The sequence below is a fragment of the Coregonus lavaretus genome, assembly GCF_964263955.1.
Source record: "Coregonus lavaretus genome assembly, chromosome: 20".
Taxonomy (NCBI): Eukaryota; Metazoa; Chordata; class Actinopteri; order Salmoniformes; family Salmonidae; genus Coregonus; species Coregonus lavaretus.
Window position 1 is genome coordinate 15,870,900 of NC_140007.1, and position 23,706 is coordinate 15,894,605.

Below are 23,706 nucleotides of genomic sequence, written 5' to 3' on the forward strand. Positions count from 1 at the left end.
CAGGGGCGGAGCTTGGGTGGCATGCCTGAGCGTTGGGATAAGACAGCTCCTATCCCTACCTTGGACGCATCCACCTCCACTACGAATGGTAATGATGGATCAGGGTGAGCCAGTACCGGGGCTGAGGTGAACAGACCCTGCAATCTACTGAATGCCAAATCTGCCTCAGCAGACCAGCGGAGCCGGGATGGCCCACCCTTCAACAAGGAGGTAATGGGAGCTGCGACCTTGCCAAAACCCAGATTAAACCTTCGAGAGTAGTTGGCAAAGCCAAGGAAGCGCTGCACATCCTTTACCGGGGTTGGAGTCGGCCAATTACGCACGGCTGCAATGCGGTCTCCATCCATCTCCACACCTGTGGTGGTAATGCGATATCCGAGGAAGGAGATTGACTGCTGGAAAAACTCACACTTCTCTGCCTTGGCATAAAGATAATTTTTCAGCAGTCGGACCAGTACTTTGCGAACCAGGGACACATGCTCGGCGCGCGTAGCGGAATACACCAGGATGTCATCGATGTAGACCACCACACCATGACCAAGCATGTCCCGAAATACCTAGTTCACAAAGGACTGGAAAATGGATGGAGCATTCATCAAACCGTAGGGTATCACCAGGTATTCATAATGCCCTGAGGTTGTGCTGAATGCTGTTTTCCACTCATCCTCCTGAGGTCTAATTTGGTGAAAAAACGGGCCCCAAGCATTGACTCAATCACTGAAGGAATGAGGGGAAGAGGATAACTAAATCACACCGTCACATTATTCTGTCACGACTGTCAGTGAGATGCGGATGAAAAAGTCAGGCGCAGGACACAGAACTCTCGGAAACGTACTTTAATCCGATACTGAAAAGATGAACACAGAATAACTCCACACAGGGAGGAAATAACCCGCTCACAAACGACATACGTGAAGGGAAACAATCACACACAAGATCCCGATGAGAGACAGGGGTAATTATAGGGCAACAATCAAACATAATGTGGAACAGGTGTAAACAATACAGACAAAACTAGACAGACACCGATAACATCGATCGGCAGCAGCTAGTACTCCGGGGACGACGAACGCCAAAGCCTGCCCGAGCAAGGAGGAGGAGCAGCCTCGGCAGAATCCGTGACAGTACCCCCCCTTGACGCGCGGCTCCAGCCGTGCGCCAACCCCGGCCTCGGGGACGGCCAGGAGGACGCGGAGCAGGGCGAGTCGGATGACTCCGGTGGAACTCTGTCAACAGGGAGGGATCTAGGATCCCTAGGACCACTCCACGAGATACTGCAGACCCCCCATCCGACGCCTCGTGTACGCCGGAGCCCCTTCAATGTCTAGTGGGGGCGGAGGGGCCTCTCGTACCTCATTCTCTTGGAGTGGACCAGCTACCACCGGCCTGAGGAGAGACACATGGAACGAGGGGTTAATGCGATAATTAATAGGCAGTTTTAACCTATAACATACCTCGTTCAATCTCCTCAGGACTTTAAATGGCCCCACAAACCGCCGACCCAGCTTCCGGCAGGGCAGGTGAAGGGGCAGGTTTCTGGTCGAGAGCCAGACCCGATCTCCAGGTGCATAAACCGGACCCTCACTGCGGTGGCGATCGGCGCTCGCCTTTTGCCGTCTGATGGCCCGCTGCAGATGGACATGCGCAGCGTTCCATGTCTCCTCCGAGCGCCGAAACCATTAATCCACCTTAGGAGCCTCGATCTAGCTCTGATGCCAGGGTGCCAGAACCGGCTGATAGCCCAACACACACTGGAAAGGCGGAGTGGCGGAGTGAGTTTTGGGCTATCTCTGCCCAGGGAATATACCCCGACCACTCCTCCTGCCGGTCCTGGCAATAGGACCTCAGAAACCTACCCACATCTTGGTTTACTCTCTCCACCTGCCCATTACTCTCAGGGTGAAAACCCGAGGTAAGGCTGATCGAGACCCCCAAACGTTCCATAAACGCCCTCCACACTCTAGAGGTGAACTGGGGACCCCGATCAGACACTATATCCTCAGGCACCCCGTAGTGCCGGAAAACGTGAGTAAACAGGGCTTCGGCCGTTTGTAGGGCTGTAGGAAGACCTGGCATAGGGATGAGACGGCAGGCCTTAGAAAACCGATCCACAACGACCAAGATCGTGCTATTCCCCCGGGAGGGGGGAAGGTCTGTGACAAAATCCACCGACAGGTGAGACCACGGCCGTTGTGGAACGGGTAGAGGTTGTAACTTCCCTCTGGGCAGGTGTCTAGGCGCCTTACACTGGGCGCACACCGAGCAGGAAGAAACGTAAACCCTCACGTCCCTGGCTAAGGTGGGCCACCAGTACTTCCCGCTAAGACAGTGCACCGTCCGACCAATACCAGGATGACCAGAGGAGGGTGACGTGTGAGCCCAATAAATCAGTCGGTCACGGACCTCGAGCGGCACGTACCTCCGTCCCTCTGGACACTCTGGGGGAGTAGGGTCGGTACGTAACGCCCGCTCGATTTCCGTGTCGACCTCCCACACCACCGGTGCCACTAGACAAGACTCCGGTAGTATGGGAGTGGGCTCAATGGACCTCTCCTCTGTGTCATATCGTCGGGACAGGGCGTTTGCCTTAACGTTCTGTGACCCTGGGATATACGTGATCTTAAATACAAACCGGGCAAGAAACATGGCCCACCTAGCCTGACGAGGGTTCAGTCTCTTCACTGCCCGGATGTACTCCAGGTAACAATGGTCAGTCTGAATGAGAAAAGGGTGGTTAGCCCCCTCAAGCCAATGTCTCCACACCTTCAGGGCGTGGACCACCGCTAGCAGCTCCCTGTCCCCCACGTCATAATTGCATTACGCCGGACTGAGCTTTGGGCGGAGTTTTGGAGGCGTGCCCGAGCACTGAGACAGTATAGCACCGATCCCCGCCTTGGACGCATCCACCTCAACTTGGAATGCCAAAGAGGGATCCGGATGTGCCAGCACCGGAGCCGAGGTGAACAGGTCCTTCAAATGACTAAACGCCCTGTCCGCCTCAGCCGACCACTGCAAACGCACCGGGCCCCCCTTTAGCAGGGAGGTAATGGGAGCTGCTACCTGTCCAAAACCCAGGATAAACCTCCGGTAGTAATTGGCAAAACCCCAAAAACGCTGCACCTCCTTTATCCGTAGTGGGAGTCTGCCAATTACGCACGGCTGAAACGCGGTCACTCTCCATCTCCACCCCTGACGCAGACAACCGGTGTCCCAGGAAGGAGATGGACTCCTGGAAAAACAGACATTTCTCTGCCTTCACATACAGGTCATGCTCCAACAGTCTACACAGCACCCGACGTACCAGGGACACATGCTCGGTACGTGTAGCGGAGTATATCAGAATGTCATCAATATACACCACTACCCCCTGTCCATGCAAATCCCGGAAAATCTTGTCCACAAATGATTGGAAGACTGAAGGAGCATTCATTAGACCATATGGCATGACGAGGTACTCATAGTGACCCGAGGTGGTACTGAATGCTGTCTTCCACTCATCTCCTTCCCGAATGCGCACCAGGTTGTAAGCGCTCCTGAGATCCAATTTTGTGAAGAAGCGCGCCCCGTGTAATGACTCCGTCATACTAGCAATCAGAGGGAGAGGATAGCTGTATTTAATAGTGATCTGATTGAGACCATGGTAATCAATACACGGGCGTAAACCCCCATCCTTCTTCTTCACAAAAAAGAAACGCAGGAGAAGTGGAAGGCCGTATGTATCCCTGTCTCAAGGATTCGGCGACGTATGTCTCCATAGCAACCGTCTCCTCCTGAGACAGAGGATACACATGGCTACGAGGGAGCGCAGCGCCAACCTGGAGGTCTATTGCACAATCCCCCTGCCGATGAGGTGGTAATTGAGTCGCCTTCTTCTTACAGAAGGCGCGTGCCAAATCGGCATACTCAGGAGGAATGTGCATTGTAGGCATTTGGTTCGGAATTTCCACCGTCGTTGCCCCTACGGAAACACCTACACACCGCCCCACACACTGATCAGACCATCCCTTGAGAGCCCTCTGTTGCCATGAAATGTTGGGGTCATGAGATGTTAACCAGGGAAGCCCCAACACCACAGGAAACGCAGGAGAGTCAATTAAATACAACTGTATAGTCTCCTCATGACCCTTCTGCTTCTTCATCTTCAGTGGCGCTGTGACCTCCCTAATCAATCCCGACCCCAAAGGCCGGCTATCTAGGGCATGGATAGGGAAGGGCACATCGACTGGTAATATAGGGATTCCTAACTTATATGAGAAATGGCGATCGATAAAATTCCCAGTTACGCCTGAATCGACTAGCGCCTTATGCTGGGAGTAAGAAGAAACCTCTGGAAACACAACTTGAATACACATATGAACAACAGAGAGCTCTGGGTGAGTTGTGGCCTTACTCACCTGGATTGACTCATCAGTGCGTTGCCTGCTGCCTCGAATCCGAGGAGACCCTCCCCAGCACCGAACCGCCGTGTGTCCTCGGCGGCCACAGTTGGTGCAGGGGACAGCCTCTCTCCTGGCCTCCCTACTAACAGCACCCCCGAGCTCCATAGGGCTCGGCTCGGAAGTGCTGGGGGATGGAATGGACGGCCCCAGCTCCGGACGTCCGCGGGTAGCCAACAGGGTATCCAGGCGAATCGACATGTCCACCAGCTGATCGAAGCTTAGGTTGGTGTCCCTGCAGGCCAACTCTCGACGAACGTCCTCTCTTAAGCTACACCTGTAGTGGTCGATGAGGGCCCTATCATTCCATCCCGAATTGGCAGCCAGAGTCCGGAAGTCCAGTGCGAATTCCTGCGCGCTCCTCCTCCCCTGTCTGAGGTGGAACAGACGCTCACCCGCCGCCTTCCCCTCCGAGGGATGATCGAACACCGCCCTGAAGCGGTGGGTGTACTCCGCATAGTTCACAGTAGCGGCGTCTATTCCTCCCCACTCGGCGTTGGCCCACTCCAGTGCCTTGCCAGACAGACAGGAGATGAGGGCGGACACGCTCTCGTATCCTGAGGGTGCCGGGTGAATGGTTGCCAGGTAAAGTTCCACCTGGAGCAGGAAACCCTGACACCCGGCTGCGGTGCCATCATAAGCCCTCGGGAGCGAGAGCCGAATCCCACTGGACTCCGGCTGCGGTGCCATGGCGGCACCAAGATCTTGAAGCATAGCTGCCTGTTGTAGGACGCGCTCCTCGAGTGATCCGGTCGGTGCCGTCGCTCCTGCTGACTCCATGTTGTGGTGTGTGATTCTGTCACGACTGTCAGTGAGATGCGGTTGAAGAAGTCAGGCGCAGGACACGGAACTCTCGGAAACGTACTTTAATCCGATACTGAAAAGATGAACACAGAATAACTCCACACAGGGAGGAAATAACCCGCTCACAAACGACATAAGTGAAGGGAAACAATCACACACAAGATCCCGATGAGAGACAGGGGTAATTATAGGGCAACAATCAAACATAATATGGAACAGGTGTAAACAATACAGACAAAACTAGACAGACATCGATAACATCGATTGGCAGCAGCTAGTACTCCGGGGACGACGAACGCCGAAGCCTGCCCGAGCAAGGAGGAGGAGCAGCCTCGGCAGAATCCGTGACATATTCAGTGGTCGATAATCAATGCACGGGCGTAAACTGCCATCTTTCTTCTTCACAAAGAAGAAACTCGAGGAGGCAGGTGAAGTGGAGGGACGTATATACCACTGGCGCAGGGACTCGGTGACGTATATTTCCATAGCCTCCGTTTCAGCCTGTGACAGGGGATACACATGGCTCCTGGGAGGTACAGCATCTACCCGAAGGTTTATCACGCAATCCCCCTCCCGATGAGGTGGTAATTTAGTCGCTTGTGTCTTGGAAAATGCGAGCGCCAGATCATGGTATTCGGGGGGAATGAGCAAGGTGGGGGTACCGTCTGGACTTTCCACCGTGGTCGCACCAACGGAAACACCTAGACAACTACCCGAACACTCACGCGACCACCCCGTAAGAACCCTCTGCGGCCATGAGAAATTGGGGTTGTGAAGGGCTAACCACGGGATATCCAAGACTACAGGGTAAGCAAGAGACTCAATAATCATAAAGGTGATCTGCTCAACATGTGTGTAATCATGGTGACTGGTACAGTAACTTCCTTAACCAACCCGGACCCTAATGGTCGACTATCTAGTGCTCTGATGGGGAGTGGAATGGTTAGGGGAACCAATGAAATGCCTTGACGGTGTGCAAATGCCCTGTCCATAAAATTCCCAGCTGCGCCTGAATCGACTAGCGCCTTACACTGGGAACCTACCAAGTGATCGGGAAAGGAGATAGATAAAGTACAGTGTGTCGCAAAGGGCTCTGAACACGTTTGGATGTTCGTTACCTGGGGTGATGAGTGAGTACCCTGCCTACTGCCTCCAGACCCAAAAGAACGTTGACTGCGACGTGAGGTGGATTGTCCCTTCGTGCCACCAGAGTGGCACTGTCGCTGTCCTCCTGCGCTCTCTCTACCATCTGCTCAGGGTCGGTCGTCCGGAGTGGGAACTGGAAGACCCCTACCAGGACGTCCTCTGGCTGCTAGCAGATTGTCCAGCCGGATGGCCATGTCCACCAGTTGGGAGAACGATAGCATGGCATCCCGGCAGGCTAGCTCCCATCGGACGTCCTCCCTTAGGTTGCACCGGAAATGGTCTATCAGGGCCCGCTCGTTCCACCCGGACCCCGCTGCCAGCATCCGAAACTCCAGCGCGTATTCCTGAGCAGTCCCCGTCCCCTGCCTTAGATGAACCAGTCGTTCGCCCGCCTCTCGACCCTCAGGTGGGTGATCAAAAACGGCCCGAAAGAGGCGAGCAAACTTCCCGTAGTTCTCCAACGTGGTACCTCCTCGTTCCATACCGCGTTGGCCCACTCCAGGGCTCTCCCACAAAGGCAGGAAACGAGGACGGATACCTTCTCCCGCTCCCGGGGCTCCGGCCTGATGCTGGAGAAATACAACTCCAGTTGGAGTAGGAATCCCTTACATCTCGCTGCAGTCCCGTCAAACGCCGGTGGCCGGGATATCTGTATCCCTCCAGGGGCTGGGGTGTAGGTGGCTCGATCCGGTTGACCAGCTGGTCTCGATTGATCGGATCCTCTCCTCTCCAGGCGTTCCACCACCTGAAGAACCCGATCCATCGCTTCCCCCAAGCTGGCCAACATCGAGGAATGCTCCTGGACCCTTGCCACAACTCCAGGCATGTGGTCTTCTCCTGCTGACTCCATAATCAGATTGGGTGAGTGATTCTGTGACGAGGTGTGAAAGAAGGAGTCAGGCGCAGGAGGTAAAATACCGAAGTCCAGAGTTTAATCCGTTTGCATAAATCAAACGCCCCAAGCGTCAAACGAAACTGTACAAGGGAAAACATCCACCTTGGCAATAACACAGTGAAAAGTCGCTCAACCGAGCTACACGCTCTCACAACAAAACAATCACTCACAAAGACAAGGGGAACAGAGGGAACACTTATACACATACTAATTAGGGGAATGAGCATGGCGCTTGTAACGCCAGGGTAGTGGGTTCGATCCCCGAGACCACCCATACGTAAAAATGTATGCACACATGACTGTAAGTCGCTTTGGATAAAAGCGTCTGCTAAATGGCATATTATATATTTATATTATATTATATTGACAAGACATGACAAGTGGAGTGATGAGAATGGGATCGGCAGTAGCTAGTACTCCGGTGACGATGAACGCCGAAGCCTGCCCGAACCAGGAGGGGGGGCAGCCTCGGCGGAAGTCGTGACACACAGTTCACTTTCATAGCAGCCACATTGTATTCCTTCTCGCATCTATGCGCTCTCCTCCTCTCACCTTTTCTCTTCACTTGTGGACTTCAATGCACAACACATCAGCTGTATGTGACCAGGCAACAAAAAAAAATCCAAGCCAAACCATATCGTAACCGCTACACACAGCCTACATTGTTATCACCATATTAACTAAAGTAACATCATAGTCAACATAGCTAATAGAACTAATGCGTTAGTAAACTCGCTACAATCATGCAATAAATTAGTAAAACCAAAAGCTTACCTTGACTTGGAAGAGTTCCAGTGTTGTGTTGGATAGTCATAGCCAGCTAGCTAATATAGCATCCCTCTGTTTGAGCAGGGTGTTTGAGTAGGGTAAACTAGCTAGCTGCATTTGCTAGCTACTTTAAGTAAAACTGAAAGTGAAAAACAATAATGAAACCGCTCTCTGTCTTTGTCTCTCTCTTGCTTCTCCTTCATTTTGGAAGAAATTAATTTGTAAAAAACTGTTCAACTATTGTCTTTCTCACTCTTTGAGTCAACTACTCATCACATTTTATGCACAGCAGTGCTAGCTAGCTGTAGTTTATGCTTTCAGGACTAGATTCATTCTCTGATCCTTTGATTGGGTGGACACCATGTCAGTTCATGCTGCAAGAGCTCTGATAGGTTGGAGGATGTCCTCCAGAAGTTGTCATTATTACTGTGTAAGAACTATGAGCCTCCTAGGTTTTGAATTGAAGTCAATGTACCCAGAGGAGGACGGAAGCTTGCTGTCCTCCGGCTACACCATGGTGCTACCCTACATTTACATTTACATTTTAGTCATTTAGCAGACGCTCTTATCCAGAGCGACTTACCCTACAGAGTGCTGTTGAGGCTAATGTAGACCTTCATTGCAAAACAGTGTGTTTTAATCAATTATTTGGTGAATATGTGAATATATTTAGTATACTGTAGTTTTATTTCAAATGGATAACTTTTTTAATGTTTTACAATTTTTATTTTTATGAAATTCACTTAGTAGGATGGTCCTCCACTGGTATATGTAAATAGAATGTTGCACATACTCATAGCGAAAGTAACAACTGGTGGGAAGTGGTGGGATCTGGAGGATGCATGTAGTGTTATTTATTTTGATGACCACTTTTTTTATTACTACATTATGGAATACTGTATAAAATTACTGGTTGTACAGCATAAATCTAATAGACATAAAAAATGTGTGCTACACAGTAAATTTTGAAGTGTTAAAGTAACACTTAAAGAGTTAAATTTAACACTATTTCTGAGTGTATATGGTCCCACCCTGAAATAGTGTTAATTTGACTCTTTTCATAGTGTTAACATTTTAGAGTTAAATTAACTCTAAATAGAGTAAAAATTTAACACTCGCTTACACTGAATAGTGTTATTTTAATTTTACACTAAAGGTTAAATAACACTGGAGAGTGTAAATATTACCCTTGGAAGAGTTAATCATTTACTCTTCTAAAATAACAAATCAACTCTGATTGAGTTTGATTCCAGTCCAGTTTAACACTGCATGGAGTTGACACTCAAGGTTAAAATAACTCTGATAAGTGTTGATGTTACACACTATTGTGTTGATAATTGACTATCTTGCAGTGAAAAACAAGCTCAAATAGAGTCAAATTCTAACACCGTATAGTGTCACGGAAATAAATCTCAGCAGTATTCATTTTACACTTTTTTAGTGTCAAATTACACCAAATACTCCATTAAGTGAGTAAAAATCACAACTTACCACAAAATAATGCATTTCAAATTTTTATTAACAGCTCAACTATGTCAGGCTAAAATATATTAAGAATACAAATCCCTTTTTAAAACATTGACCTTAGGTTTCCATAAAATGGCAATAGGGAACAACATACAAGGAGGAATCTGTCGTTCCATACTTCATTTGAACATCAAAAGGTTTAAAGTAACACAGTTCAGTAATGTTGATCACCTTTTGAACCCTGTCTGGATGCATCCTGACCTTAAAGGCATAGTAATGGTAATCAAAACACACTGTTTCCATCAGTTTTCCACAGAGCAATACACAGTCATCTTTCACAGCAATAATTTTGATTTTACAAAATACAGGCATCTCAAATGCTACCTCAGTACAGATAATGAAGTCACGGCGGTACTCTGTACCATGATGTTTGATCCACTTGGCAGAAAACACACTGGTAGACAATACAGACCCAAATTTTAAAGCAATCTCGGGACCTTCTTTGAGCTCACTAAGTGTTACCATCTTCCCCGAACCTAAAGTTAATCTTTCCTTGCTAAAGGACTCTCGATACATTGCCATACAACTTTGGTGCTTTTTGGCTAATGTTTTTGTTACATTTTTAAAGCTTTTTAATTGCTTCTTAAAAAAATTATGTTTAGCTTCATAACGCATGCACCACATGTGCAGAACTGGGCCGATGTTTTTTATATTACGAGGGTAATGAATCATGAAGTGATGCTTTGGTAAGAGATTGATTGCAGGAAACAACTGCTTGAAGAGCTGATGATGATCAATGATTAAATGTTTGAGGTAAATGGTCATGCCTTCTGTAAGGACTGGGGAAAATACAATGTTAACAATGTGTAGAAGCAAAAGTAGAAGATGCCAGTGCTGGTCATCTGACTGTATTAAATCACCAAATAGCAAAGGCATATTACGTAATAAGCACCAAGACTGTATAGCATTCAACCCCAAATCATTACTTCCATCAAACAACTTTACTCTAGGTGGACGGTTTCGCTGCTGATTGTATCCATAGTCAAAAGCATGTATTCTACCAGCCAGTTGTTCAGCATTTAGGAAGTTTTCCTTAATGTACTGCAGGACAAGTTTGACTTCAAACTGAGCAACTCCTTCTAAAATATCGTGCATTATATCTACAGAAAAATTGTTGGCTGTATTAAAATACTGTAGTGAATTCAGCAGACAAATGCGTTTGACACCATAGATATGAGGTAGTGTAGGATCTGTTTGTAAAGTTTGACAGTGCAGTTTGTGCATCTCGATAGTTCGTAGTACAACTTTTGGATCATCTTCACAGAACACAGTTTGAAAACAATCTTTCTCAAGGAGACAGAAACGACAACAATACCTTGCCCCAAATGACTCCACAAAGCCAAATAAACCATGCAACCCAAGATTATCACCAGTGACCTGAACTATGGTACCGTGAATCACATCTTTCAATCTGGGAACTTTAAGTCCCTCTGTCTCGAGTACTTTAAGATCACTGACAAGTGGCTCAAGTATCAAATTAAAACCATAACGCTTGATGTCCTGCGCATGGAAAAGAGCACCCAAATGAATATTTATCAATGATGAATTAAAGATTGGGGGAAAATTCCTTAATGTAAAGTATATAGCACCTAATTTGTGTATACCCTTTTTAGACCCCAAGGGGTTTGCTGTTTCAAAGTCGTCATAAAATAGCTGGATCTGTATGGCATCTTTTTCTATAGAGAATAAGGGACTTTTTTTAAAATAGGCGGCATCTCTCAAGTCTGCATACACACCTTCCTTGGGCATGTGCCTGGGCTTGAACATGTCTGCAAGTTCTGGGTTTTGAAAAATGGCCTTTAGTGTTTCTAAAATAGGAATATATGCAAACTTGTCAGTTACAACGACCTGATCGTATGTCCCAGTTGTTTTGTTTCTTCTGCTGTCAAATCTTGTGCCAAGCACCTTTTCAACAGGTTCTACGATTCCCCATTTCTCTTTGAAGTGTTTATTTCGTTTAGCTTCTGAATTTAAGGGTGTGAAAGGGTTTTCCAACTTTTGCAAAGATTGTTCTATTCTGTTCTTATTTTCAGTTTCCTGTGGAGATAAGCACTGCAAAGCTGCATCTGTAGCTTGACTTTGAATCTCAAAAAACACTTCTTCCATGGAGGAAACAAAACTATTTACAGTAGATTGACTTAATCCAGCTGCTTTTAGTTGTGCAACAGCAGAGGCACACATATCTAGAGTGCTCCTGTTGGACTTTTTCAACAGAGTAGATGTGGCTACCTCGTGTTCATTAACTGTCCGTGACGTTGTAGCTGTCTCCTCTACATTAGTGGTCACTGCCTCTCCAATGCTGCTTAAATAAACATCAGGGTCAACCTGTTGGTCAATATACTCAGTGTGTTTTGTGTTTAAATGTTTCCTAAAACCAGAAAACGTACCAAACGCACAGCCACATCCAGTCTGAGCACATTTAAGCCGGAGATTTTTTCCAGGCAAGTAACCGTGAACTAATCGTAAATGCCTAACAAGCATATTTGAACTCGATAACTCAGCCTGACAAACAAAACACTTCATGTTCGAGGAGAAACTTCAAGCACTAATGAAGTAACCTCGCCCTGATTTCAGCAACACGAGGGCTCTCTTTGACCTTGCCAGCATCGATGCTGTACACTGTAGTTTGGATGAAAGTGTACATGTTGTGGAGCATGGTGTTGTAGGATGTGCCAAACACAAAATGTGCCTTAAATAGTTCGTCAAAAGCAACAAGAGAAGAGGTTGACCTGCAAGGTATGGCATTCTTGTCGATAATGATGAAGAACTGGTGGATTGCATTCTTCTTAACTCCAACAGCTAGGAGATAGGGCTGAGCGCTAGTAGTGATGGCATCGAGATGCTCTTGAATGTTTGACAAATGAGGGAAAACTGTAGTTAATGGCCAAGTAGTTGTAGAATATGCAGAAAGAGCCAATACACTACTCTTATTGAATATGAATATTGAATGAATACTTGTAGCCTAATATTAGGTGTTCATACCACAAATTAGAAAAAATACAAACCTTCTTGAATACCACAAGATGTTTCTCTGCTTGGGATGCGGAAACCTTTCCTGGTCTCTTCCGACCCTGAGCGGAGGGTGGAATCAGGTGTATAAGCAGTAAAACCGATGACAGATCACTGTCCCAACCTGTAACAACACAAGTTCAATGTTAACACACTTCAGTTACGTTGTTTTCTTTACAAAAGACCCCCCAGACAGACAGCAGTTCTACATCACAAGAAGTTCTCTAACTAAAACATCCACAGGGCTGAGTCAAATCTCAAAAGTTTTGTTCAATATACTGCTACAGAACGTACTCGTAAATCTTTCACAGATCCAGCTTCTTAGTATTATGTTGATATTTAAATGTTTACACATAATGTTGATATTGCAATACAACACAAAAGGTAGGCTTACAAGCATCTTACCAAAGTCAACATCCAATTCAGTGCCATCCTCAGGAGGATCAGCTGCCAGCAAGAGTTCTTCAAGCTCACTTGTGGATGGAAGCTTTCTGCATTGTTTGATGATCTTTTTCTTGAACGTGACCGGCCACCTTTCCAGAAGCTTGCTTGAGGTATCCTCTCCGAACATTAGAACAAAATCCTGTTCAACCTGGAGTGGGGTGGTGTTGGTGACAATTTCAGTTATTTGACAGCCAATCAAATTGTATTGCGTGCTAGTTTAGCTAGCTAGTATCACTACAATGTCTTACAAAACAATTCACTTGTCATAGTATTTTCAAAATAACATAATTACCAAGCTTTTGACGTCTTTAAAACGTGGAAACTCAGACAGTATGTTGCTTGACTGCTGGGGGTCGAGGATCATTTTGCGGCGATACACAAACGTCAGTTCCATTTTCTTCTTGATTGTGTCTGCATCAGCAGAATGTTTCATCAGTGAGATTGCTTTGTTGCACTCATCATCAGTCAGGGCAGTCTCTGGAACAAACTGGGATTCTCGTCTGACAGTCGGTCCTCCAGACATGTCTTCACCAGTTGATCCTTTGGCTGATTCTACACAACACGGGAAAATTTCAATCATGTCAAAAGTTTTAGTAGCCTGGCTAACTTTTAAAGGAAGTACTCCACTGTAAAATATACTTTTTGAGCTGTAAACTAAATGATATGAATGATATGTTTGATGCTAGGGAGTGTGGCAAGCTGGTTTAGCCAAGGCCAAATGGGAAGAAGGCCAAATTACAGGTGTTGGCCATCTGAGGGGCAGAGGACAGCAAAGGGGGGGGGTGGTTACATGATATATATGAATGTATATGGAGCGTGATAAAAAGGTGACCTTGAAATTGTGGCGTTAATGGCGACGCAAGGAAAAAATTTGGGTGCACCTACATTTTGTGCTGGTGCACCTAAATAAAAAAGTTAGGCGCACAAGTGCAACCAAGACAAAAAGTTAGTGTGGAGCCCTGCATCAATGCTGGTGTTAATATTGACATTATTTCTTCACAATTTATGAAATCTGCAGTTTGTGGGTTGAAAAATGTATGAAAATGCCATCTACTGGTTTAAATCACCCTAAAGTTTGCAAGGCCAGTTTGCCAGGGGTTGCCTCGACCAGTCAGTGTCGAGGCAACCCCCCCTTATGTCACAGTCCTTTGTAGGTCTCTGATGCATATTTTCTTTAAATTTGCTAAGAGGGAGGGAGCTAGCAGAATTGAAGGATGTAGTTACACATTATACTATATGTCTGAGAAATAGTGCAACAAATGCAATTATTGATCTAGCAACTGTTTTGTTCCATACATTTTCCAGTATTACCTCCGAATGATGATCGCCTGTCTTTGGCGGTGCCTCTCTGAATAGTTTTAATCCTCCAGGCCAAGTACCCAGTTCCACTCTCGCCATCATAATAATGCTCCTTGAAGGATGAAAGGATAACAAAAATGGATACTTCATTGAAAACAACATGGTCTGGTAGGATTCAAAAACTTCCAATAGCATTTAACATTACAACTATTACTGTGTGCAACTCACATAGCCATTCTTAGAGAATGGGTCACTGAGGTACGGGAATAAGGTCACTATTCCTTTGGCATACATTTCTTTCACCTGTCTGGGTGGAGATGTACTGCAAAATTGAAGAAGAAAGGATTGTGCAGTCATATTCACTTAGATTCAGATTTAGATTTACAGATTGAGAACACAAGGACTATTAACAAATTACCCATTCTTTTCTGTCATGTCAGCTGCCAGCATGTTCACCATTTTGCGTCTTGTTTCATCCGTCAAGGACTTGGTTCGGTTGTATTCATTTATTATACGTTCCCCACCGGTTTTGTTGGTAAGAGCTGATTCCACCAACTTAAAACAAAATGCATAACAATTCTGCATGTTATGTCCACTGCAAATAAACTGGAAATAAACTAATATGATGTCAGAGGATGTCCCGATCCAATCTCAAAGATTGCAAGTGCTACAAAAATCCAATGAAAAAGCCAATAATGGTAAGAAACTCCCTCCAGACAGCGACAATAACTTGAATGTACTCGAAGTGTGCACTGTATTATCAATAAATAAATAAAAGTATCTGATCAGGACTCAATATCAGCAGATACTTTTTTTAATCGGATAGGGCGCTTAAAAAAACTTGATCGGGACATCCCTAATCAGGACTTCAAAAATGTTTTGAAACCATGTAATTTACAATGTATATTAATGTAATTTTAATTCTCTGAGAACAGATTCAAGAACAGAATTTAAAATGTCAGAATTGTCTTACTTGCTTGCCTTCTGTATCCAGCCTCTGGCGTTTTCTGGAGGGGCTATCTGAAATAATGACTGTATCCTCAGAGTCCAAGGTATCAAGGGATGATGGTTGGGATTGCTCAGAAGAGGCCACCATGGAGACAGATTCTAACCATGATTTTTAGAAGAAAAAGAATTATATATAGTTCCCTCATAATCTAAGACACTTATTTAATAGACACCATGAACTTCATAAAACAAAGAAATAACGTATTCATTAATTAGTCTAATTAACTGAAACAAACCTGAGTCATATTTGATGGTTAGCACCCCAGTTGAGGGATCCTTTATAATATCCTCAAAAACATCATCATCCAATTCAGTCCCTGAACTGTCAACAATTTTCACACCTTCTGTTACAGCTGGGACACCAAACTTTGCAAATGCTAGAAAAAACAGGGATAAAAGCTTGTGTAAACAAAAGTAAATCATTATTTATATAATAATTTCACTGTGTACACCTACCTTACCCTATAAAATAGGTTTTAAACAAACACTATTAAGTGATTAAAATGTTTTTTTTTGTAGCATCATAACTATACCTTAAGCAATGCATCCACAATTAAAGTGTAGTTACCAAGGGCAAAACAGAAGAAATTTAGACGTACAAAAATGGACCAGTTCCAAAAACCTGAGAACTTAACATGTCCCATCATTTTAGGAATATTCCAGTATATCAATTTTAAACAGCTAAATTCAGACAGTTATTACTAACATTGTCAAATTCTTACCTGCAATCAAAAAGTCTTTCAGATTTGGCTCAGTTATTCTGACAAATTTTTGGACATCTCCAAGTTTAGCTTTAAGCAGCATGCTCCCTGCAAATAGTATCAGTACAATTTCTCACAGTTAAAAAGTTGATGGTCTTATTTTAGCAGTATTTCCTCAAATATAAGAAAAAATATTGTTTCAAGCCACCAAAGTGCTGAGAAATGATCAGCACTTTTGCAGAAATGGCCAGTTAAATTGAAGTTACTGTCAAACACATTAAAAAGGATAACGTCTGATTTTCATCCTTGTAACATTAATGTTACCGCCTTGCCCGCACAATTACTGCAATTGTTGGGTCTTGGTATATTATAGAGTGTGGTCTAGACCTACTCTGTCTGTAAAGTGTCTTGAGATAACTCTTGTTATGATTTGACAATATAAATAACATTGAATTGAATAATGTTAGCTAAACGTTACACCATAAGTGTGTGCTAAGATAGTGCTTAAGTATTTTAACAGTACTGCTGCTGCTTTGAAACCCGAAAGTCATTTTGTATAATATCCAGGAAAAAAATAAAGGCACACCGCTTAAGCAGTGTCCAAGGTTAATGTCTACCCGCCGTTAACATAATAAATCCATGCCACCCGCACATAGTTAGCCAGTCAAGCTAACGTAGCTAACTGTAGCTAGTTTAGCCAACTCCCCTTAGTCTTTGCTATGTTCCTGTAATATCTGAACGTTAACAAGAAGTACACAATCCCCCCTCCACGTTGTATTAACATAACTTACAATAAATCGGGCTGACATTGTCTAGTTTGAACGTTATGTTCGTCAGTTAATGTTAATTAACGTTAGCTTAATACTGCTGGCACATGGACTGGACAGAAGTCAGTCACAACATGTTAACGTTAGCCTTTTTAAAATTCGACATTTTAAGACCTAAAACCAACTAGAGTGCACTGTTAGCAACGATATAAAGTAATTCTTAAATGCTGCTTCTGTTAAAATGACAAATAATGTGTGTATAGTCGCTTAGGAGAAACTTACCGCAGTCATTCCACATGAAGAAAATGGCGCCGTGAAAATGTGTGGTCCGTTTGAGACGAGTCGTAGGTGGGCGGAGCTTTCCAGAGTACGTCTGACACTGCGTCTTTTAACAACGTACTTTTTCACCAACACTGGGCGGTATCTTACTCCAACTGTTGTAGTAATAACTCTGTAAGAGTCAATGTACTTTGACACTGCATATTTAACACTATGGAATTTACTGTGTACAGTATTTCTTCTTTACATTTCGTTTTTTTTCCTCTTCCTCCCTCTACTGAACAATAGTTCCCTCTTCTGCAGAGCTAAGCCACATAGCCTACTATAGAATAGTACAAGACTGATTTGTTGAATGCTAAAGGTATTGTCATACAAAATCGAGTATTATAGAAGACATAACAGTTTTATGTAGCTATGTCCAACCTCTGCCGTATGGTATTCTCTGTAGAGTAAACAGTTCAAGGTGCATAATTAGGTTTCGCAAAGCCTGACGCCATACTTGCATTGTATCGTAGGATAATCTAGAAGACTGGCACATGAGGCTATACTGCATAGTAGAGATTAACTTGATTCTCACCCGCTATGATTGAAACAAGGAACTGCAACGCCTTTTTATGTCACGTTTTCACACATACTGGGTTGTATTCATTTGTGCACATTGTAGCAAAAACATTTACATTACATTTTAGTCATTTAGCAGACGCTCTTATCCAGAGCGACTTACAGTTAGTGAATACATATTTGTTTATACTGGCCCACAACCCTGGCGTTGCAAACGCCATGCTCTATCAACTGAGCTACATCCCTGCCGGCCATTCCCTCCCCTACCCTGGACGACGCTGGGCCAATTGTGCGCCGCCCATGAGTCTCCCGGTCGCGGCCGGCTGCGACAGAGCCTGGATTAACAAAAAGGTTAACAAAGGAAAACAAAATAAGTGTATCTTATTCGACAAGTCCAGGTAGTCCCTCACTGTTTCAGTCTGTTTTCTTACATTTGATGCCTAGTAAATACGACCCTGCTATTTGGTTTTGTTTGTCTTGAGGTCATGGCAGTCATGGAACATTGAGGCCTGTGGTAATACACAGAATGGAAACTGTTTGGTGTGTCTCTCGAACCTTGACAGAAACATTGATTTCTGCACAGAGAATGGGATGTATAGTTATTATAGCTTGGTAGATGGAGCATGGTGCTGCTGAAATTTCAAACAGAGAAAAAGTTGACTGTTAGAAATGTCAAACGTGCTCATTCAGTGCTCAACAACTCACATAAAAAGAACAAATACATAAAAATAATAAAACACTACATTGCTGTCATCTTGCTACTACAGCAATACAAGGTATTGTACTGGTAACAGTCATGTACTCGTAATTTCTCTATTCGCCTACTGACTGACTGTTTTTGAACCAGGTGGATCATCGAGTGACCCCTATTCTACAGTACGTCAGGTGTGTTTCTGAGTCTCCACACGCAAAAAAAGTATACTTTGGCAAATGATCCTTTCATTGCTACAGTTGATGTCGGAAGTTTACATACACCTTAGCCAAATACATTTAAACTCAGTTTTTCACAATTCCTGACATTTAATCCTAGTAAAAATCCCCTGTCTTAGGTCAGTTAGGATCACCACTTTATTTTAAGAATGTGAAATGTCAGAATAATAGTAGAGAGAATGATTTATTTCAGCTTTTATTTATTTCATCACATTCCCGGTGGGTCAGAAGTTTACATACACTCAATTAGTATTTGGTAGCATTGCCTTTAAATTGTTTAACTTGGGTCAAACGTTTCGGGTAGCCTTCCACAAGCTTCCCACAATAAGTTTGGTGAATTTTGGCCCATTCCTCCTGACAGAGCTGTTGTAACTGAGTCAGGTTTGTAGGCCTCCTTGCTCGCACACGCTTTTTCAGTTCTGCCCACAAATCTTCTATAGGATTGAGGTCAGGGCTTTGTGATGGCCACTCCAATACCTTGACTTTGTTGTCCATAAGCCATTTTGCCACAACTTTGGAAGTATGCTTGGGGTCATTGTCCATTTGGAAGACCCATTTGTGACCAAGCTTTAACTTCCTGACTGATGTCTTGAGATGTTGCTTCAATATATCCACATAATTTTCCTTCCTCATGATGCCATCTATTTTGTGAAGTGCACCAGTCCCTCCTGCAGCAAAGCACACCCACAGCATGATACTGCCACCCACGGGCTTCACGGTTGGGATGGTGTTCTTCGGCTTGCAAGCAACCCCCATTTTTCCTCCAAACATAACAATGGTCATTATGGCCAAACATTTCTATTTTTGTTTCATCAGACCAGAGGATATTTCTCCAAAAAGTACGATCTTTGTCCCTATGTGCAGTTGCAAACCGTAGTCTGGCTTTTTTATGGCGGTATTGGAGCAGTGGCTTCTTCCTTGCTGAGCGGCCTTTCAGGTTATGTCGATATAGGACTCGTTTTACTGTGGATATAGACACTTTTGTACCTGTTTCCTCCAGCATCTTCACAAGGTCCTTTACTGTTGTTCTGGAATTGATTTGCACTTTTCGCACCAAATTACGTTCATCTCTAGGAGACAGAACACGTCTCCTTCCTGAGCGGTATGACGGCTGCGTGGTCCCATGGTGTTGCGTACTATTGTTTGTACAGATGAACGTGGTACCTTCAGGCATTTGGAAATTGCTCCCAAGGATGAACCAGACTTGTGGAGGTCTAAAAACATGTTTCTGATGTCTTGGTTGATTTCTTTTGATTTTCCCATGATGTCAAGCAAAAAGGCATTGAGTTTGAAGGTAGGCCTTGAAATACATCCACAGGTACACCTCCAATTGGCTCAAATGATGTCAATTAGCCTATCAGAAGCTTCTAAAGCCATGACATCATTTTCTGGACTTTTCCAAGCTGTTTAAAGGCACAGTCAACTTAGTGTATGTAAACTTCTGACCCACTGGAATTGTGGTACAGTGACCTGTGGGGATGTTTTTCATCGGCAGGGACTGGTCAGAATTGAAGGAATGATGGATGGCGCTAAATACAGATAAATTCTTCAGGGAAACCTGTTTCAGTCTTCCAGAGATTTGAGACTGGGACGGGGGTTCACCTTCCAGCAGGATAATAACCCTAAGCATACTGCTAAAGCAACACTTGAGTGGTTTAAGGTCCTCTGTAGCTCAATTGGTAGAGCATGGCGCTTGTAACGCCAGGGTAGTAGGTTCGATCTCCGGGACATTTACATTTACATTTTACATTTTAGTCATTTAGCAGACGCTCTTATCCAGAGCGACTTACAGTTAGTGACCACCCATACGTAAAAATTTATGCACACATGACTGTAAGTCGCTTTGGGTAAAAGCGTCTGCTAAATGGCATATTATTATTAAGGGGAAACATTTAAATGTCTTGGAATGGCCTAGTCAAAGCCCAGACCTCAATCCAATTGAGAATCTGTGGTATGACTTAAAGATTGCTGTACACCAGCGGAACCCTGTAGTTGCTGTAAAAGGTGGCTCTACAAAGTATTGACTTTGGTGGGGTGAATAGTTATGCACGCTCAATATTTCTGTTTTTTTGTCTTATTTCTTGTTTGTTTCACAATATAAAATATTTTGCATCTTCAAAGGGGTAGGCATGTTGTGTAAATCAAATGATACAAATGATGATACCTCCCAAAAATCCATTTTAATTCCAGGTTGTAAGGCAACAAAATAGTAAAAATGCCAAGAGGGGTGAATACTTTCGCAAGCCACTGTATTTGTGTCTAATCCCTTGGTGAATGCCGGTGGTAATCGGTTATGATTTGCTGCTGCTGTTTGAAAAGTTCCTCAGTAATCTCCTGGGCTTGGAATGAGAAAAAACATGGTGCCCGGGTGGATGAGGGGGTTAGGTGCAATCTGGGCCAGTGTCAGTCCCCAGATGTCTGCAGCTTCCTGTGGCTTTGGCCCCGTCTGTTCCCTCTTCCCTCAGCTCCACTACTGTCTACTGTCGACGTCACTCTCTCTTTCTCTTTGTCTCTCTCTTTTTCTCTCATGTTAATCTGCTTTGTGAATGACAAGCCGTCAATAAAGCGTGATTCATCCTGATCTGAGTGTCATTCCACCGGAGGTCCGGAGCGAAGGCACAGAACAACGACCCGCCATTCCAAGGACTGGGTTTACTCGTTTGACTTTGTAGAGACATTATCGATTTAGATGTTTGCCCAGCGGTTGAGCTCAAGCTCCCCACGAGTCCGGTTAAATTGGATCCACAGTTTTGCCATCAAACAGAAATATGAAAGGATGTGTGTTTCACGGCTACTTGAAGGCTGTACGAAAGTCTCACAAGGCTTGTAAGTAGATCTAGTGTTAACATGTATGTTGATGTCCTTATCTTATGAATACAGTCACTTGAGAAAAAAAACCCATCACTAGTCATGGATTTATGGTCCTAAATATGAACATGAAAATACCCAAATACATATTACTGTGCCAGGGCATAGAAACTTGATCTAGTAAAGATTGTATGTGGAGTTTAATAAAATGATCTCTTGTTGTTGCGCTCGCTGCATGTATCACTGTCCATACTTCTTTGGGAAGCGTAGGGAAGGAAAGCAATATTTTGCTGTGGAAATGAATGTGCTATGTGACTCACTGTTTCTATAAATGGCAGTGCCAAAATGTATTCTTTTCCCACTCATGTTGAATCACTGGCATTTACCAAAATTCCCATCTTATCGCTGATATTTTGTATTAAGCCATTCTCAAAAAGTCCCCAGCAGTGTTTTTCTTAACACATTGTAAACAGTGTTCTGAAAGTATTGGTGTATTTTACACCACCACTACATACACTGTATCACTGTAGCTACGTCCAGATTCTTCACACTTCTCCTAAAGTGTGCACTTGCACACTCCTAGTCATGGATTTAACAATGTTGGGAACCCCCCCTCCCAAAGCTTGTACAGTACCAATCCAATGCTTGTAAATCCATGACGGGGAATGTGCCTGTGCATACTTTAAGAGACGTGTGGAGAATCAGGACGCACCTTAGATATTGTGCTGGTGCTAGCTAAATGGTTTGGATTCTGAAGCAACTGATCGAGATGTGCAATAGCAAGCACTTGTAGGAAAGGGTGGTATTGTAAAGCAGTGAACCAGGTCTTGAGGCGTAACAGGCTACTGACAGTGTCACAACACCACTCGACTTAGTTTGTTTGTTTCTTGTCATTTATCGACCTGGCAGGACTAAGGACGAGGGCCTTTGTGAGGATACTGCGCACTGATTGGATTAAATTGAACAAATATTTTTTTGAGTGTGTATGAGTTTGTTTAAGCGTCAACCATTGGTGCAACCTGTCTCGTGGCCACAGCAGACCAAGAAGCTACAGATTGCACCTTTAAGTCTGATACCAGAATATTGCACTATATTCATCTAAGAGCGTATCCAACCATATTCAACACAGTGTTTTGTGCATCTACAAAACGGACCATGAGCTCTCTTTTTCATTCACAACATAATTGCAATGGGCTCATCAACATTAGCTGTTGTTTTAATGTCATGTAGGCCTGATTTATTATGCTTAATGCAAATGGATTCACAGTTCTGCACTTTCACAAGACTTGAAAAGCCACAATAGTGAATTCGTATTGCATTTTCTTCCCGGTTCCTAAACATCTTTGCTGCACGAGAGAAGCAGAGATGAGAGACAATTTATGACATTATTCTTGTGAGCAAGGGTTTATTTAGTCTTATAGGGCAACAAGTAATGACAGAAGAGAAGCTGCATGTATCTAATTATAGTCAAGTTGACTAACAAATAGCCTACCAAATTGAAGTGGTGGAAAAAGTACCCAGTTGTCCTAAAGTAAAGATACCTTAATAGAAAATGCCTCAAGTAAAAGTGAAAGTCACCCAGTAAAATACTAATTGAGGAAAATTGTAATCCCCTGTAGCTCAGTTGGTAGAGCATGGCACTTGCAACACCAGGGTTGTGGGTTCGATTCCCACGGGGGGCCAGTATGAAAATGTATGCACTCACTAACTGTAAGTCACTCTGGAAAAGAGCGTCTGCTAAATGACTAAAAAGTCTAAAGTATTTGGTTTTAAATATACTTAACTATCAAAAGTAAAAGTATAAATATTTTCTAATTCCTTATATTAAGCAAACCAGACGGCACCATTTTCTTGTTATTTTAATGTACGGATAGCCAGGGTCACACTCCAACACTCAGACATCATTTACAAACTAAGCATGTGTGTTTAGTGAGTCCGCCAGATCAGAGGCAGTAGGGATGACCAGGGATGTTCTCTTGATAAGTGCTTAAATTGGACCATTTTCCTGTCCTTCTAAGCATTCAAAATGTAACGAGTACTTTTGGGTGTCAGGGAAAATGTATGGAGTAAAAAGTACATTATTTTCTATAAGAATGTAGTGAAGTAAAAGTTGTCAAAAAATATAAACAGTAAAGTAAAGTACAGATACCAAAAGAAACGACTTAAGTAGTACTTTAGAGTAATTTTACTTAAGTACTTTACACCACTGACAAATTGTTGGAAATTATAAGCAGAAACATAGGCCTATATATAAAAGGACCTGTCAAAAATTAATTCCGTTATCTCTGCATTTTCTATATTTGCGGGTTAGGATCAGGTGCGTG

The 23,706-nt window shown here is 44.0% G+C and overlaps 2 protein-coding genes across 2 annotated transcripts in view; one reads left to right on the top strand and one right to left on the bottom strand.

Moving 5' to 3' along the window:
- The window catches only part of LOC311147567 (uncharacterized protein), a gene marked incomplete at its 3' end in the record, with an annotated part of 32,193 nt that extends 14,906 nt beyond the window's left edge, over positions 1-17,287 (bottom strand). The window contains exons 1-7 of the mRNA XM_084184317.1: positions 17,087-17,287; positions 15,573-15,713; positions 15,302-15,435; positions 14,747-14,883; positions 14,557-14,650; positions 14,341-14,440; positions 13,369-13,581 (exon numbers count right to left, since the gene is read on the bottom strand). Coding sequence (XP_084040443.1) covers positions 13,369-13,581; positions 14,341-14,440; positions 14,557-14,650; positions 14,747-14,883; positions 15,302-15,435; positions 15,573-15,713; positions 17,087-17,102 — 835 coding nt within the window. The 5' untranslated portion in view covers positions 17,103-17,287. The remainder of the gene's footprint in view (positions 1-13,368; positions 13,582-14,340; positions 14,441-14,556; positions 14,651-14,746; positions 14,884-15,301; positions 15,436-15,572; positions 15,714-17,086) is intronic.
- The window catches only part of LOC311147393 (tyrosine-protein phosphatase non-receptor type 11-like), a gene marked incomplete at its 5' end in the record, with an annotated part of 75,592 nt that overhangs the window by 17,591 nt on the left and 34,295 nt on the right, over positions 1-23,706 (top strand). The window lies entirely within an intron of this gene.